General features: G+C 34.7%; 3 protein-coding genes and 1 non-coding gene across 6 annotated transcripts; 2 read left to right on the top strand and 2 right to left on the bottom strand.

Annotated features, from left to right (window-relative positions):
* Positions 1-1,254: 1,254 nt before the first annotated feature.
* LOC120078717 (protein FAM133) lies at positions 1,255-5,160 on the top strand. Of its 3 annotated transcripts, none has more exons than XM_039033017.1 (5): positions 1,255-1,445; positions 1,533-1,654; positions 3,558-3,734; positions 3,969-4,224; positions 4,372-5,160. In XM_039033017.1, exons 3-5 carry the CDS (start codon positions 3,566-3,568, stop codon positions 4,676-4,678), a joined length of 732 nt encoding a protein of 243 aa, XP_038888945.1. In that variant the 5' UTR covers positions 1,255-1,445; positions 1,533-1,654; positions 3,558-3,565; the 3' UTR covers positions 4,679-5,160. The 3 variants fall into 3 exon arrangements, with proteins under 3 accessions (XP_038888945.1, XP_038888946.1, XP_038888947.1); XM_039033018.1 differs by having other exon boundaries at positions 1,533-1,595; XM_039033019.1 differs by lacking the exon at positions 1,533-1,654.
* Positions 5,161-7,423: 2,263 nt separating this feature from the next.
* LOC120078826 lies at positions 7,424-7,575 on the top strand. Its single transcript, XR_005482108.1, has one exon. It is a non-coding gene; the product is annotated as a U4 spliceosomal RNA (small nuclear RNA).
* A 1,866-nt stretch (positions 7,576-9,441) lies between these two features.
* Positions 9,442-12,083, bottom strand: LOC120078591 (GPI mannosyltransferase 1). Its single transcript, XM_039032879.1, has 4 exons — positions 11,764-12,083; positions 11,502-11,684; positions 9,982-10,529; positions 9,442-9,873 (listed from the first exon to the last, which is right to left on the bottom strand). Exons 1-4 carry the CDS (start codon positions 12,032-12,034, stop codon positions 9,553-9,555), a joined length of 1,323 nt encoding a protein of 440 aa, XP_038888807.1. The 5' UTR covers positions 12,035-12,083; the 3' UTR covers positions 9,442-9,552.
* A 777-nt stretch (positions 12,084-12,860) lies between these two features.
* LOC120078383 (heterodimeric geranylgeranyl pyrophosphate synthase small subunit, chloroplastic-like) lies at positions 12,861-15,457 on the bottom strand. The gene is made up of 2 exons (XM_039032649.1): positions 14,958-15,457; positions 12,861-13,816 (listed from the first exon to the last, which is right to left on the bottom strand). The coding sequence occupies exons 1-2, from the start codon at positions 15,294-15,296 to the stop codon at positions 13,148-13,150; spliced, it is 1,008 nt and encodes a 335-aa protein (XP_038888577.1). The 5' UTR covers positions 15,297-15,457; the 3' UTR covers positions 12,861-13,147.
* Between the last annotated feature and the right edge of the window lie 328 nt (positions 15,458-15,785).

The following is a 15,785-nucleotide window of genomic DNA, read 5'->3' on the forward strand; positions in this document are numbered from 1 at the left end:
TATTACATGAATTTTCGTACGTTGCACATATTTCATAACGTTGAAAATAAAATGTACATGTATAAGTTGAAAAGTCTATTCAATCTAATCTCAATCTCACACAAATGTAAACACAATTTACGTTAAATGATAAAAGAAATAAAAAAGATGACATACTTTAAACAAAAAAATGTGATTTTTTATAAATGTTTCTTTATTTAAGGTGAAGTAGATATTAGTTAGAGATAAAAAAAAATCATTCAATTAACGCGAAGTAAATATTAGTTAAAGATAAAATGTGATTTTTTTTTTTAATTCCCTTTATTTAAGGTGAAGTAGATATTAGTTAGAGATAAAATGTGATTTTCTAAAAAAATATTTTTCTCTTTTTTAATACATTAATTAAAGTTAAAATGTGACTTTTTGAAAAAAAAAAAAAATATTTAACATGAAATAGATATTAGTTAGAGATCAAAACTATGTAAAAACATGGTTTTTAAATCAATTGGTTATGGAGGGACCCATTTATTCTCTCATTAATCGTGGAACTTATATTAAGTTTTTGGATATATTTTATCCATCTTTTCCTCAGTTCTTACGTGGAAAAAACAACACTTTTTTTCTCTCAAAACAAAACTCTTCCTCCCTCTACCAAAATTAAAACCGAAGCCCACAACTCTCAACATTTTTCACCCTCCGAGAACTAAGGTGTTTTTGTATTGCTATAATTTTGGTGAGTTCTAGTTAGTAGAAGAATTTGAGGAGTTCATGACCCGAGAGGAAACGTGAAAATATTTTGGTCTTCAAGGGTAAGTAGTTCCAAATCCCTTATTTCCTCTAAAAATTCTACATAGCATGCTTAATTAGAATGCATTCGATATTTTCGTTCTCTGAAATTACATATATTTCTGTAAAAATAAAATTGGGTTAAGATCCACTTCTGCGTCGAGTGTTCACACATCCTTCATATTTAAACTTTAGATATTATAGATAAAATGTGATATAAAAAAATTAATGAATAGGAGATTAGAGGATAAAATATGATTGTTTTAAATATCTTTTTTCTTTATTTAATTTGTAGTATATATTAGTGATAAAATTAGATTTTTTAATGAATAAAATTAAGTAAGATATCTTAATGAACATCAACTAAACAGCTAAAAAAGAAAATCAAATGTTTCTCATTAAAAATTAAAAACAAAAATTGGTTAATTTCTCTCCAAAATATATATACACACAAAGAATATATACATACATATACATATTCTATTTTTTTTAAAAAAAATTAATGTCTGGTTTTGTGAGAATTGACTATCATCTCAACTTCACGTTTTCTCTCCCCCCACGACCATCGCACTCTCTACCTCTCTCTCTCCGATTCTCTCTCGCGCACAAACTCGTCGGACACTGCCGCTCGCCTTGGTCAAGCGCCGCCTCATCCTCCGATCGGCTTCCGTTTGTCGCCGGTTAGTCTCCTTCTATCTCCCCTCCGTTTGCGCTCTCTCTCCTTGTTTCTTTCGGCTTACAGTTTTCTTTCCCTTTCTCGTTCTCAGTCTCGTGCGCCGCCGTTTCGTCATCGCTTCACCACCGCCGCCGTTTTCGACGGTGATTAAGACGTAAAGTGGATTTTGGGCTTAGTGTTCGTTTGTTTTGGTTTTTCGGCCATTTGATTCAGGTTACCCATAACCCTTAGAGTTTAGATCTGCGATTTCGAACCTATTTGAACACGAATCGACAAGTAATTGAGTTTTTGGGCAGAACTTAATGGGCAATGTTACACTAAGTTGCTTATCGAACTCAATTTAAATGCTGAAAATTGTACAATAACCCTAGAAAGTTCATTGTGTTTAGGTTTGTATGGTTTGGATGAGATTTGGAGACATTTTCATAGTAAAAGATAGCTTGGGTAAACTCTTTTAAGACTTTCTAGTGTAATTTACAGCATGTACTCGGGCCTTAGATGTTGGTGTTAATTTAAGTGTATGGTTTAGGAGTGGTTTGAGGAGGTTGCAAGTCAAAGGATTGTTTGGTTTGTGGTGGAAAGTTATTGAGGCAAGTTCATAAGCATTTAATTCGAGTTGCAGAGTAACAATGGTTAAAGCTAAAGCTCTTATGGATTAAATTTGATCTAGGGTCATCAAGGACTTCTAAGTTGTACCGAATTACTTTTTGAAAGTTGTTGGAATTCCATTACGGTGTAAGTGATCTTACGGTTGGAATGCCTTAAGGACAAGGTTGAATGTTTACTCTATATTTTATGTGAACGCTGGAGTTAGTCATGAACCCTGAAAGTCATGTATTTTAAATGTCATGAATTTGTATGCATTGATTTATGAGCATCGTGAATGAATTTTCTGTTCCCATAAATGATTAAGCCCTGAATTGTAAATGATATAGTTTATGCAAGTCATAAATGTTATGTTATGCATGTTATTATGTGATTATGGATGGATGGTTTATTATGTTGCACTCATTGTGAAATTGATTTTCCATGTGGGGCCTCATGCATGTCTGAGGCCTACTAATGACATGAAAACGTTGAATGGTTTCCCTCCTTTTCTGCATGATTTAATTGCACAAAAGTGGTGTATGTCTAGAGGCTTTAATGCATGAAGGTGAAGTTCTAGGGTTGGTATGAATGAAAGTGATACACAATGAGGCCTGAGGTGTATGAAAGTGATGCACGTTCAGTGGATTCTGTGTATATGAAAGTGATGACCTAATGGATCTTTCATTTTTTTGATATACAAAGTATTGGATTTCACCAAGTCTATTCATAGGAATTTTTTACTAGACCATTTGCAGTTCAACAAAGGAAGCATGCACTTCTTCGATAGAAGAGCTTTTTTTGTCTCGGTCCCAATTCAACAATAAACAAGTCCGAACTAATTGAATGATTGTGCCAAAAATTCCTAAACAGAATGATGTGTACAAAAGTGGTGCACATCCCAGCGTATTAAAGGGAAAGAGTGAAAACCATAGAAAGAGAGTTTAGGCCCTGCAATAGACACGGAAGCATAGTCATGTTGCATGTGTTTGCACATCAATGTCTCTTGCTGAGAATTTTCATTATGCAACCTTTCCAAAATCTTCTTTTCAAGAATGTACTAGACAGTCTATTGACAGTGTCATGGGCCTAGAGTTGTCACGTTCTGCATTTAGTCATGTCTTTAAAATTATTTCAATGCTTGTATTAAAATTCAGAACTAGCCATTCTGTTTTCACATTCGAACAATTTGTTTTCTTATTTTAATAGGGATCTTGATGCAAAACTGTTTTGTGTTTTTTATTTTGTTAAAAGTGGCCTATGCATGTTTTATGCTATTTTCTTCTTAAGGAAAAATAAATTTATTCTTGAGGTTTTATTATCAAGTCATGCATATGGTGATGGCCCTATATAGAGGTCTTGGAAAGTTGGGGTATTACATTTGGTCTGGAAACTGATTTTATATTTGTTTGTCATGTCTTTGAGAAGAAACCCACCTACATTGTGAAATTTATCTTTTGTTTTGATGATGTTTTCATATTTGTTCCTTTGAATGGTGAAGATACTTACATTTTGTAACCGACATGTTCAGGTGACTAAATGGACCTTGAGACAGAAAATAGAATAGCTGCAATTCTAATGAGAGAGGCAGCAGAATTGCGTCGTCAGGCTGAGAAAGATGGTGTGGAGGCCTTTCTACGGCATCCTAAAGTCAGGGGTCGTCCAAATTCCCGCTTCCTTACTGCAACTGTTCTTGGTGTACAACAAGGTTATTTCTTCGATTTATGTTCTTAAGTTTTCATTCATCTATAATACAATCTTAATGTTTGGTTCAATGATATGACCACTAAACCTTCTAGGTGTTTTATTGGTTTTCTTCAATGTTTGAAATTAAATAACTGGCCTTTTCTGTACTTTTCTTGTTTGGGGTTTGAGAAATGGATTCTATTTGAATACTTGCTCTTATGTTGCTTCAAGCTGATATATTTGTTTTTTATTACAGCCAATAAAGCTGTCGAAGTGAATGAAATGTGGAGAGTTCGCCAAAAGGAGCTTGAATTGGATGACAGACTTAGAGGCAAGTCAAGAGATGGGAACAACGCCTCTAGGAGGCAGGGTAGTTTCAGAGCATCCAGTGATTTCAGCCATGATATTCCCAGTAGTTCAAGCCCATCTAATAAAAGAGTTTCTGAGGATTGCCTCTTAAGGGAGGATCAAGGCTTAAAAGATGAAGAACTTGAGGAATTCTTACACTCAAGGTGTGTGTGTGTGTGTGTGTGTGCTTCTAGGAAATACATGATTGTTTGTACCTTGGTTAGATACTTCTATTATGCGACTGGATAACGTTAACAATTACTTTAGAAAGCTTTTAGCGGCTTGACACCAGTTTCTAAACTTTGTGGCAGGACTAAGCGTGGCAGAGGTGCAGTTGGGTCACGAATGGATGAAACTGGTCCATACCTTGCCCCTAACAATGAGTCAGATTTGAGTTGGCCATCATGCTCTAATGCTACAGATAGAAGTGTTGTTCATGGACCAGAGAGGCCTAGTTTTCTGAAATCAAGCAGCTCTTCCGAAAAGGAGACAGACAATGATCGACGGAAACGGTCAAAAAGAAGTTCACACAAACAGCATAGAAAGGACCATAATTCTAAAAACAAGTCTGAGAAAAAGAGGAGAAAAGAATCAAAGAAAAGCAAACGCCACAAATAAGATCCTTCATAATTGTTCGTTGCAGCGCGTTACTCTGTTCCTAAAGGTACCTCATACTGGAGTTATGTACATCATAACTATAGATTATTGAAAGTATAAGATTAGGGAACCCTTGCTGGCCTGGATTTCTCCTCTGCATTTGTTTCGTTGGTTACAATGTTCTATGAAGATGGTCAGAATTTTGCACAAGTTAAAGCTTAATTGAAGTTACATCTGTGGGTTCTATTTCTGTATATAACTAGGACAAGCTCATAGAGTCATAGCTCAACGGCTCTTACTGAATTTCACTTTTTTAGAAAAAATTAGCTTACTATATGAATCATTATTGGAGCAGGAATGTGTATCCGAGAACTTTCTGAGTGAATTCTTGGGGTAGATTGAATGACAGATATTCCTCCGTCTTTCTTATCAGAATGGTAGGATAATTGTATAAACAGTGGATGAATTGAGTTGTTATATGTCATGGGATAATTTTTCCTTAATCTGATAGTTGAGATCTCAGTTTTATTATGTATGTTTGAGATTTTGAGGATTCCTTTTATAAGATATTTTGGCAATTTTATGAGAGGATTTACATAATGTAATTTAGTACATAATATTAAGCTAAAAAGTTAAAATAGGAGTTTTATGCACGTATTTAGAAGACCTTATGTGTATACATTTTGTCAAAGTTATATAAATTTTCAATCTAAGTTCAATACATTGGTGGCAATTTGAACCAATGAAAAAGTTGGTCACATAATTTAATTATAAAATCAACAACTATACTTTTCTGTTCGTTGAATTGGTGTGTTTTTAGATGAACTTGTAAGTAAAAGGTTGCAATCGTTACACTTGTCACTTATTAAAGTTTTTGGATAACTCTACAATCTACAACTTAGATTAATGAAGCATTATAGTATTAAAAAAAATCAACTGCAAAAAGTATTTGGTAAATTCTAATTTTGAATTAATTAGTTTTTGGTACCAATGATTGAGTGGAACTTATGATGTGATAGCATTAAGAACAAGTCAATGTTCTACAACAATGTACAAAACTAAGGTTAGCAATTTGCATGACATATAGGTTACAATCACATGACATTAAGATCAGCAATGACGAAACATATGATTTGTGATGGCTAATCATATACTTCAAATCGCTAACGTTTATCCTTCATAAGATTTATAATCGCTGATCCTAAACTATAATGTAAGATTTTTTTATACCGTAAATATAGTTTTTACTTACATCGTCTATGTTCTACATGTTCAATAAATTCTTGAATTCCTTAGGTCTCATTTTTACTCCACTTATGTTGTTCTTCATACATTTTAGAAGATCGTTCTCATTTATTGTACACTTGTCATAACTTGTCAACTAGGAACACGAGGTCATACTTCTAAATTATTCGTTTCTCGAACTTTAGAACAACAAATTCTGGATTTGGTGGTGGTGGCTCAACTATCTCCAGTCAATGAATGTTTCGTCTTCTTATTCACTTTGGGAATGAACTTTTGCAGCTTGGTTCTCTAATGACTTAAAAGACGCTAATATTCCATTGATGCTTTTGTCACCTTTCTGCTACATTTTGCATTTAATGCAACAATAATCAATAGTGCATTTTAATACAATCAATAACAGGAGGGTTAGCAACAACTGGTGGATTTATAGAGGCTAGCAGATTGAGTGTTGCTGGTGGATTAAGAATGGTTGGCAGATCAATGGTACGGAGGTTCTGATCCACGATGGGAATCAAGTTGAAATCTTTTTGGGTAAAGGGTATGGGCCAAGGTGGATAATAATTTAGTTTTTTCTTTTAAGGTAAATACGATCGGTAGGAAGTATTTGTTTGAAAGGACACTATCCATATTAAAAACCCAACAAACAAACAAATTAAGAGAATCAATAACATAACAAACTTAATGATCGCAAATGTTATACTTAGTAATTGCCAAGTAGTTGATTAGTGATCGCCAAGAATGTGGTAAATGATCGCCAAGGATATGATTAACAATTGCAGACCAATAACCATGTTGATCACAAATCTCTAAGCAACCAAACAATCACAAACTAAAGCAAGCAAAGATTAGACGATCGCAAATCTTAGACTCAACAATCATAAAGCCTATTCCATGTGATTGCATACCTAATGAATGATTGCAAACAATATCCTTCGGAATCGACAATCTATTTTAAGCAATTGCAAACCATAAGAGTAAGACAGTCAAATCACAAGACCGTTTTATTCATTCTTCAAGCAAAAACGAAAATCAATTTTTGATGCTATAGACAAACATTCATGTTTCGAAGAACTCAAAACAAGCAAACAGTTAAGAAGAACTTGATGCTAAAATCATACATTTTGACTGTTAAAAGGTACTTGAATGCTGAAAGAAATTCGAAGAGAAACACTCGAGAAAAGTGAACTCTAAAGATAATTTAGAAAACGGCCACAAAATAGAAGTAAACAAAGAATCTTATAATTTTCATTTAAAAATGAGGGCAGAAAGAGTATTTCACATAAATAATAATAATAATAATAATAAAAAAAAAAAAAAAAAAAAAAAAAAAAAAAAAAAAAAAAACTTTTAAAAAAGTGATCAGATGGAAGTTTTGGGTCAGTGGATATTTGGGCATATTTCCAAAAACGATGGGTAAGCAGCAGAAGGAGGTATTGGTTTGGTTAATATCCCACATCGGCCAGGTTCCAAAAATAAAATCAAAAGGCGGCTATAAGAGGGGCTGTGGAAGGAAGGAATGTTATCATTTGCGCTTGGGGCAATGACGCAGCTAATGAGGTTCTAACCGAGGCGCGTCAATTGCTGGTTGAAAACTATTTCCAAACCCCCTCTTAGGCCTGGGTTCGGCCCAGGCCTTTGAGAATTTCTGGAAGGGCTCCCTTCGGGGTAAAGTCCTACAATTCTTCAGTTTAATCCTTCCTTCTTTTTAGGGTTGCATATTAGTTGGATTGAATTTTTTTTTTGGATCCATTCGAAATTTTTTATTTTGCTAATTTTCAATTTCTTCCCCTAATGGCTTGTTGCACTTTATTTTCCCTCCGGATTTTGCTTCTTTCACTTTATTTTTTACTTTTTATTTCTTTTTCCTTTCATTTCTAAATTTTCAAGATTTAAAAATACCCAATTCATAACTAAGTCAATCAAAACAAATTTGAAAGAAAGAAATTTTTAATAAGAAACTAGAATACTTAAAAACAATAAGAAGTGTGAATAATTGTGTACTTGGTTTACATAGACAATCAAAGAAAAAGAGATTACGAATATTTGGAAAGATAAGGAAAGGGTTAATAAGGTGGTTAGTAGTTATCAGTGAAAGGGTTAATAAGCACGTTATCGATAATAGAAACTGCTATCGATAATAGAAACTGCCACTAATAGCAGTGATAGAATAGAGAGTTATTATTGATAGCATGATAATAGTGAGATCATTGATAGCATCTTACCAGTGATATTATCGATAAAAAAAGCTATCACTGATAATCACAATATGAGTGATATTAGTGAAATCAGTGATAAAAGTTAGGTGAAATCTAAATATCATTGCTAGCCTAGAGTGTTTAATATTTCAAGCCGAATTCTAATTGATGAAAGTCTATCAGTGATAGTGACCAATAGCTACTGTCAATGATAGCTATGTTAGAAGATTATTAGTGATAGCTACTGTGTTAATCTTTCAAAGTTGATAGCTATTTAGAAAGTCTACCAGTGATAGTCATTAATAGTTTTTCATCACTGGTATAGCTCATCTTTCAAAGTTATTGATTTTCTTTCAATTTTGATAACTACTTATAAAAGCATATCATTAATAGCCACTGATAATCTTCACCTTAATATTTTAAGGTTGATTCTAATTAATGAAAGTGTATTAATGATAACCACTAATAATTGATAGTAAATTAAAAGCTAATATTTCAAGATTATATTAATATTTCTCAAATCGGAAGCTACCACATATAGTAACTACCAGTGATAGCAATTAATAGTAGCTATCAGTGATAGCTTTCAATTTGAGAAAATCGGGAAGAATGGAGCAAAATGGTGGCTAGGCATGGGCTTTTTAGTCTTTTACCATTTGTTGTTCTATTTATGCAATTATTTTATCTTTGTACTACATATTTTATTATTTCGGACTTGAATTCCATTTATGCAACTACCCTCTTATTTTATTCCAAAAAAATAATAAATTCAATATTTATTTCTGAAGCTGTTAAAAGTTGTATCAAGCAAGTGTTCAGCCCACTGGTTACAAAATTTGGGAAGTAAATATATGATAAACTATATAATTGCCATTGAGAGGTTAGGCGCTCAAAAAGGTTAATTTGTGCATTTGATAAAATCACGAAAGCTTTCAACAAATTCATGACTTAGAAATCCAAGTACAATTTAAGGAAATTATTATTATTATTATTATCTTATTTTTATTTTTTTTAAAAAAACCTACCTAATAATTATTTCATCCTTTAAAATTCAATCAACGTAGCGGCACTAATGAGCCTAAAAGGGATTCAACAATCCTTCAGTATAAAAAGCAAGCAACTATTTGTATTTTGTTGAATAAGAATAAATCATGCATTTGTTAAGAATAAATTCATTAAAGTACAGTGCATTTTTTAAAGATTTTGTGGACTAAATTGAAAAACAAAATTTTTAGGTTAAAATTTCAAAATGCACGGTTATATTTAAAAAGATAAAAATGTTAGATAAATATAGATTTTGAATTTGAAATTACATTTCTTAAAAAAAAAAAAAAAAAAAAATGCTACATGAAGCATACACCTTTGAAAATTCCGTTCAAAGCTAAACTCGGAAATTAACAACAAAGAGAAAACTGTTAACAATTAAAACTACTCATAAAATACATATATAATGCATCAGTTGGATTTCTTGGATTTCTTTGCATTGTCAGCTGCGGTTTCAGGTAGCATGAAAAGCGCAGTGAGTTTGTGTTGGTGGATGATTAAGCTCAAAACGGCTGTGTTTGCAGCCAAGAACAAGATGCTTGCCATCCACAATTGAATCAACACATTCTTTCCCTTGAACTCCAGCAAATAACCCCACATCAGCCAATGAACCTGTGCTCCCGTCCAGATCGATACCGATAACACTCCTTTCCATTTGAGCTTCATCTTACTCCAAGGAAGAATCAAAGGTAGAAGACAGAAGAACCAGACAAAATATTGTGCTGTGATCACCTGTTGATCAAATATGAAGAGTTTCTCAAAAAACTTCATAAGCATCAACACATTTTGACAGTAATCTTTTCTTAACTCTTATCTATAAAGATGGATTTGGAAACGAACCTTGTTGAATGCCACAAATGCTACTGTCTGTGCAAACCAGCAGAATGGAAGATCTTGAGCAAACGATAAAACGAGAACGAGCTGCACTACTAACTGAGGCAGAAATGAAATGAGCTTCTCCACAACCGAGAACTCGTGTTCATGGTGAAGATAGATGTGATAGAAATAAATTGAGAAATTGTGCCTTGGGTCAGTACGTGTAAGATGATAGAGCAGCGCCTCATGCAGGAATTCCCAACCATATAGATAGTAAAACAGTGCAGTACAGAAGATGAAAATCGAACCCGAAACGAGGCCAAAAATTATTCTCTCCTTAGTCATTGTGGATCTTAATAGAAACCATGGATTAAAAATATGAGCCAACCTCGTTGGTAAATTGCTCTGGGGAACCTTTTCATCACCCTGGCTCCATTTTTGAAGAGCGGGATTCAGACCAGATTTGAATACATTCTGGTTGAGAATCAGAAGAATTGGAAGGGCATAGATGATTGGATAAATTCTGAAATGGACGACGAGTCCATACCAAAATGCAGCTTGTAGCAACTGACCTGTTACAGGGAAAGAGAGTTATACTAAACTATAAGTGGATAATGTACCAACAAATGCAGGAATATCACGATAAACAGTTGCATCCTACAATCTAAACAGGAACTTTTCTAGGCTACTGCATATTTGCAGTAATTATGTACGAAATGGAAAATGATGTATACAAAGCGGAGAATAATTCTCTGTCAAAAATGAATGCCCTAATGCCCTTTAAATACAAGCTAAATACAAGCAGCCACCTATTTATAAACTAAGGTTGGCTGGAAACCAGTAACCGGTGACACAAAGTCTAGCAACAGGCGGGACAGCGAACTAATAAAGTTATAGTTACCAAAGAGTAACTTCTAGATAATAAACTAAGATGATCTTCAAGAACTAAAGAACATACAAGAAAACAAAAATATACAAAATAAAAGAATCCAAACGAGGACACAAGATTTCCTACATCAGCAAAGTTTGTTTAGTTCTGTTTTTAATTCGACAATGTCTGAGGAGGAGAATTCGAACCTCCAACCTCTTGGTTGATAGTATATGTCTTTGCCTTAGCCAATAGAGCTGTGCTCAACCTGAATAGCAGAGTTTTTGGTTATGTTGTGAAGTTACATTACATTTACATGGGATATTAACAATAGCAAATTACTTTGAAAACTAGCGCTAATTGTCATGTTAACTCCACATAAATTTAACGAAACCTGCAACTTATCATTCGACACAGGATTAGGACTTAGAAATTTGAATATTGTGAAATATAAAGTATGCAAGTTCCAGAAATATCGAGTGAATTATCTCCTAATATCAATGTAAACAAGTTAAATTTTTTGCACCACCTACTCTTCCAATCTACAAATTTGCATAATTAATTATAACAACTTCACCGAATTGACACAGTTCCGATTGTAAATTGAGAGATAAAAGAAACTTCACCGAATTGACACAGTTCCGATTGTAAATTGAGAGATAAAAGAAACTTACACCGTTCATCAGACACAAAAGGATCTTAAGAACCATTGCACAAACAAGAGGTTCGCAGTTTCCTCTGGTGCCAATGGTAAACGTGAACGGATTAAAAAGCCAAACCATAACAGAACCGATGCATAAATTTTCTGGAACCCCACGTTTCTTCAAAATAGTACGTATAAAGAACCCGACGAGCAAATCTAGACGAAATCAAGAAAATTGATTCAGAAACCAACAGAAAACTATAATTCAACGAATCGAATGAAAAGGTAAAGGTACCTGATGCCGAGAATAGAAATTTTCCCCAGCAACGATGGAAGATAGAGTTCGGTATGAGCAAAAACGCCAGCAATGGTGAGTATCTGTATGTGGATCTCAGGTAGGGAGACTGTCCGGACGCCATTAGAGAAGCAGCGTCTGAGAATACGATGTAATCGACATCAGTGTATCTGACCTCCATGTGCGCATCCTGCCACTCGCCGTAGAGTATGAGTATAAACCTGAAGATCGCCGAGAGAATCAGCAGGGAGCCGAAGCTAAAGGACGCCATGGCTGTGCAGAAGCAAAAATGGCTGCCGAAACACGGGACGAGAGGACAAATGTGGGAGACGAATGAGGGATTGGGCTTCTAAGGAAATTTAAGCCCACTGGCCACGAGGTTGGGCCTAGTAATTGGGCCCTTTAGCATTATTGATTAAACCCAGTTCGTGAAGTTTTAGTTTGGTTGAATTTTCTGCATCATTTTTCTTTACGATTTTACCCTTTTTTTAAAAACGAAAAAACTTTTCTACTATTCTATATTTATGATGTTATTATATTTTATTTCTCCATAATAGACATTCTTGACATTTGTATAACATCACCTTTGAAATGGTTGAGAGCAAATATTAATTTTGTGCGAGATTTATAGGTGACCAACTTTAGTAATTTAGAATAAGATTTTCTTTGAAAATGGTCTATCCATTTTGTAAAACGACATTTGAAAACATACATGTGAGAATTAATGTATAAATAATTTTTTAAGATAATCATGATGAAAATCTAAATTGATCCACTTATGAAAATTTAGAATTTAAATTGATACAAATTGTAACTTTCACATAATATTTTTCAAACAAAATCGAAAGAATGTTAAAAATGGTAAGTTCAAGCTTTAAATTCAATTATTAGTTTAAAACTTTAATTTATGCAACCTCAAAGAGGCGTATAAATTGATAATTTGATATTTTTACTATTGTTCATGAGTAGCCGCTGTCCCTGGGTTATTTGACAATGTGATTTGCATATATAAAAAGGGGAAGAAACCACAAGACAGTAAGGTAGAAAAGTTACCCTTAGCCATGCACCTTAGAAACAAATTATCGACATATTGAAAACTTTTCCCAACGTTTCAGAAACTATGTATATTTTACTTTCAAGTTATGAAAAATTCCAATAGAAATATCGACATATTGATAAAAACTTTTCACGATCTATTGAGAACTTTTCTCCACCTCTTGGGTTAAGGCTGTGTGATTTAATCAACATGGTTCTATCCTGTTCCTGTTGCCCTCATATTTTCCAAAGAAAATGGTCAACTAGTAAAATTAAGACCATCTAGTTTATATTAAGAGACTTCTAAACTCTCCTATTTCCTTATCAAGGTGATTCCACCCTCCTCTCATCAACTTGAAGTTTCAAAACTGAAGCTCCTATCGGCAGCATAGTCCACAAAGCTGTACAAAGGCATCACTTGGTCTCCATATTTCTCAAAACCTTCCAATTCCTTCTTAGCTTTGGTCCTCAGCTCCTCTGCCACTTCTTTAGCTTTCTCAATCCCATATACTCCAACATAGCTCTTCCCTTTTCTCCTCTTACTCTCATCTGTTTCATCGGGTTTTTTCGATTGTTCTTCCAAAATATCATCAACTACTTGATACAACACGCCGACCGATCTTCCGTACCTTCTTAATCTCTGTATCTCATGGTCTTCTGCTCCAGCTAGAAGTCCTCCGCATACTGCAGAACACTGGGCCATTTCACCAAATTTCTTTTCTTGGACGAATTCAACGGAGTTGGGGCCTCCCTCAAGGTCAAGAAACTGTCCTGCTGCCATGCCTCTGGAACCAACAGCCCGGGCAATCTCAGCGACCACACGGAGAAGGCGGGACTCAGGAACAAGATCAAAGGGTGTGTGTGAGACAATATGTTGGAAGCCAAGAGGGAAAAGTGCATCACCTGCAAGGATGGCCATGTCAACACCATAAACTGTATGGTTTGAAGGTTGGCCACGCCGTGAGGGGTCATCATCCATGCAAGGAAGGTCATCATGGATCAATGAAGCTTCATGAACCTGTCAAAAGACCCATGATCAATTTGTGAAACTAAATTGAAATTTGTTGATAAGAGCTATTGAAATAATCTAGTGACATGCAGTAGGTTGTTACATAGGAACATATTATCACATTAACTTTGATATTACAAAGAATTAATAAGCTCTCTCAATCCCTGAAGGTTAAAACCATCTCCAAAGGCTAAAATTGAGGAGCTTTATTAATACTCTTGAACGTTAGATCCCAGATTACATCTCACCATAACTTAGTTTTCCATTTGGAGAGACTAGAGAGATATCATAACTTGGATTTGGATATCAGTTCTAGAAATTAATGGACTTGTAAAAGCTGATAAAAAGAAATAAAGAGACAGACAAAATATAAAATGAAACACATGTGCTCGGTGTAAGGACTAGTTGAGAATGGCTATTTACTAAAAACTTGAACACAGGTAAAGAGAATTACACACAAGTACAGATATCAAATAAGAGCTATTGAAGTATTCATATAATGAAATTTTGTTGTAACTTATTATCTTAAACTTTTGGGTCGATGATAATAAACTTTTGGGTCGATTGGTGATTTAACTAGAGCAAACATAACCAAGTAAAGCACAGTTAGGAAAAAATCATAGAACACAGGAACTATTCAGCACTACATCTTCTATCAAACTCTCTACTCTCAACAGTCCTTTAAAGGGTACTCTTACATTTATTCATCCAACCCTGTACGAAATTAAAGCCAAGGAAGCCAGTGCACTTTCCACGTTCTAGCAATCCTAGATATAATAATAGAAATCAGCTCACAATTTGAAACGCGTTGAACCACTGATTCTGAGAACCAGAATCTATAATGTAAAAGATTGTGGGAATTTCCCCCCGGCCATCCCTTGGTTTGTCCTACCTAATTATAATCTATAGCTAGAGATAGAATTGAACAGCCCTGTTTAGGTAACTTCACAATTAGAGACGATTGAGAGAACTATTTCAGAAAATTGCAAGCATAACACATAACACATACAACCAGGAAACTATAATTGCAAGTGAGTATTCGAATTGAGCAATTTCAAGTCAAATTAGATTTACGCCCCCAAGAAATAACAGAATATGAGAATTTAAGCGATTCTCAACCAGAAACGTAAAATGAGATAAGAAAAAGAACCATTTCGAGGGCACAGGCGGTGGGGAAAGCGGCGAGGCGATCGACACCGAAGAGCTCGCAGGCGGCGACGCACATAACCGGAGGAGCTCGTTTGGCCCCTTGGGCCAAGACGGAGTAACGCATAGCCTCGTAGATCTGGTCGGGGTACTGAATTGGAACAGCTTCATCCAGCTTCTGGTTGATCTCGAGAATCAGCTGTTTCCAGTACGTTTTGAGGTCAAACTGAAGCGATTTGGCCTGAGAAGAAACAGCTGAGGAAGAAGAGGAAGAACATCGAATTGGAGTCTTTCTTCCAAAATGCATACTAAGGGAGGATGCCGCCATGAGTGAAAACGCCATTGTCTAAGCTCTCTCTCTCAACTCTGTGGAAGTGGAGGGGAATGGAATGAGAAGGATAAACACGCGGAGATGGAAGAGAAGGCGATTGCGGGCAATCAGCACTTGCCTTGGATAAGCCAACTATTAGAGTTTATTGGAGGTCCTCGTCTTCAGTACTGATGTCGATTGAACTAAACCTTTGTTCGCATATGTTTTACTGTTCTCTTCAATAAGTAAAGTACACAAGTTTTATTTACTCTCATTTGTAATATGATATAGATGAAATTTTAATTCTCTCTGCTTATTTTCTTCAAATCACCATTTGAAACCGTTTCTTCAAATCCTAATGTTTGTGTTGCAAATCCTTTGTCGTCTTTCTTGCTGCAATCTCCCAATTCATATGTGGTTGAGATAGTAATTGAATCCATATTTTCTCCATCACTCTAACAATACCAGTGATGAAGGGCTTATCCATAAATCTCGCTTAAAGCACTTATTGTAATAGTAAAC

This window comes from Benincasa hispida, chromosome 5 (assembly GCF_009727055.1).
Source record: "Benincasa hispida cultivar B227 chromosome 5, ASM972705v1, whole genome shotgun sequence".
NCBI classification, from domain to species: domain Eukaryota; kingdom Viridiplantae; phylum Streptophyta; class Magnoliopsida; order Cucurbitales; family Cucurbitaceae; genus Benincasa; species Benincasa hispida.

What these genes read in the sequence shown, in the direction of transcription:
- LOC120078383 (XM_039032649.1), bottom strand. Translation starts at nt 15,296, where the DNA reads ATGGCGTTTTCACTCATGGCGGCATCCTCCCTTAGTATGCATTTTGGA. An exon ending in CCGCCTGTGCCCTCGAAATG is followed by an intron (nt 13,817 to 14,957) that starts GTTCTTTTTCTT and finishes GTCTTTTGACAG; the next exon opens with GTTCATGAAGCTTCATTGAT.
- LOC120078717 (XM_039033017.1), top strand. Translation starts at nt 3,566, where the DNA reads ATGGACCTTGAGACAGAAAATAGAATAGCTGCAATTCTAATGAGAGAG. An exon ending in TGTTCTTGGTGTACAACAAG is followed by an intron (nt 3,735 to 3,968) that starts GTTATTTCTTCG and finishes TTTTTATTACAG; the next exon opens with CCAATAAAGCTGTCGAAGTG. An exon ending in GAGGAATTCTTACACTCAAG is followed by an intron (nt 4,225 to 4,371) that starts GTGTGTGTGTGT and finishes ACTTTGTGGCAG; the next exon opens with GACTAAGCGTGGCAGAGGTG.
- LOC120078591 (XM_039032879.1), bottom strand. Translation starts at nt 12,034, where the DNA reads ATGGCGTCCTTTAGCTTCGGCTCCCTGCTGATTCTCTCGGCGATCTTC. An exon ending in ATTTCTATTCTCGGCATCAG is followed by an intron (nt 11,685 to 11,763) that starts GTACCTTTACCT and finishes GATTTCGTCTAG; the next exon opens with ATTTGCTCGTCGGGTTCTTT. An exon ending in CATTTGTGGCATTCAACAAG is followed by an intron (nt 9,874 to 9,981) that starts GTTCGTTTCCAA and finishes TTTGATCAACAG; the next exon opens with GTGATCACAGCACAATATTT.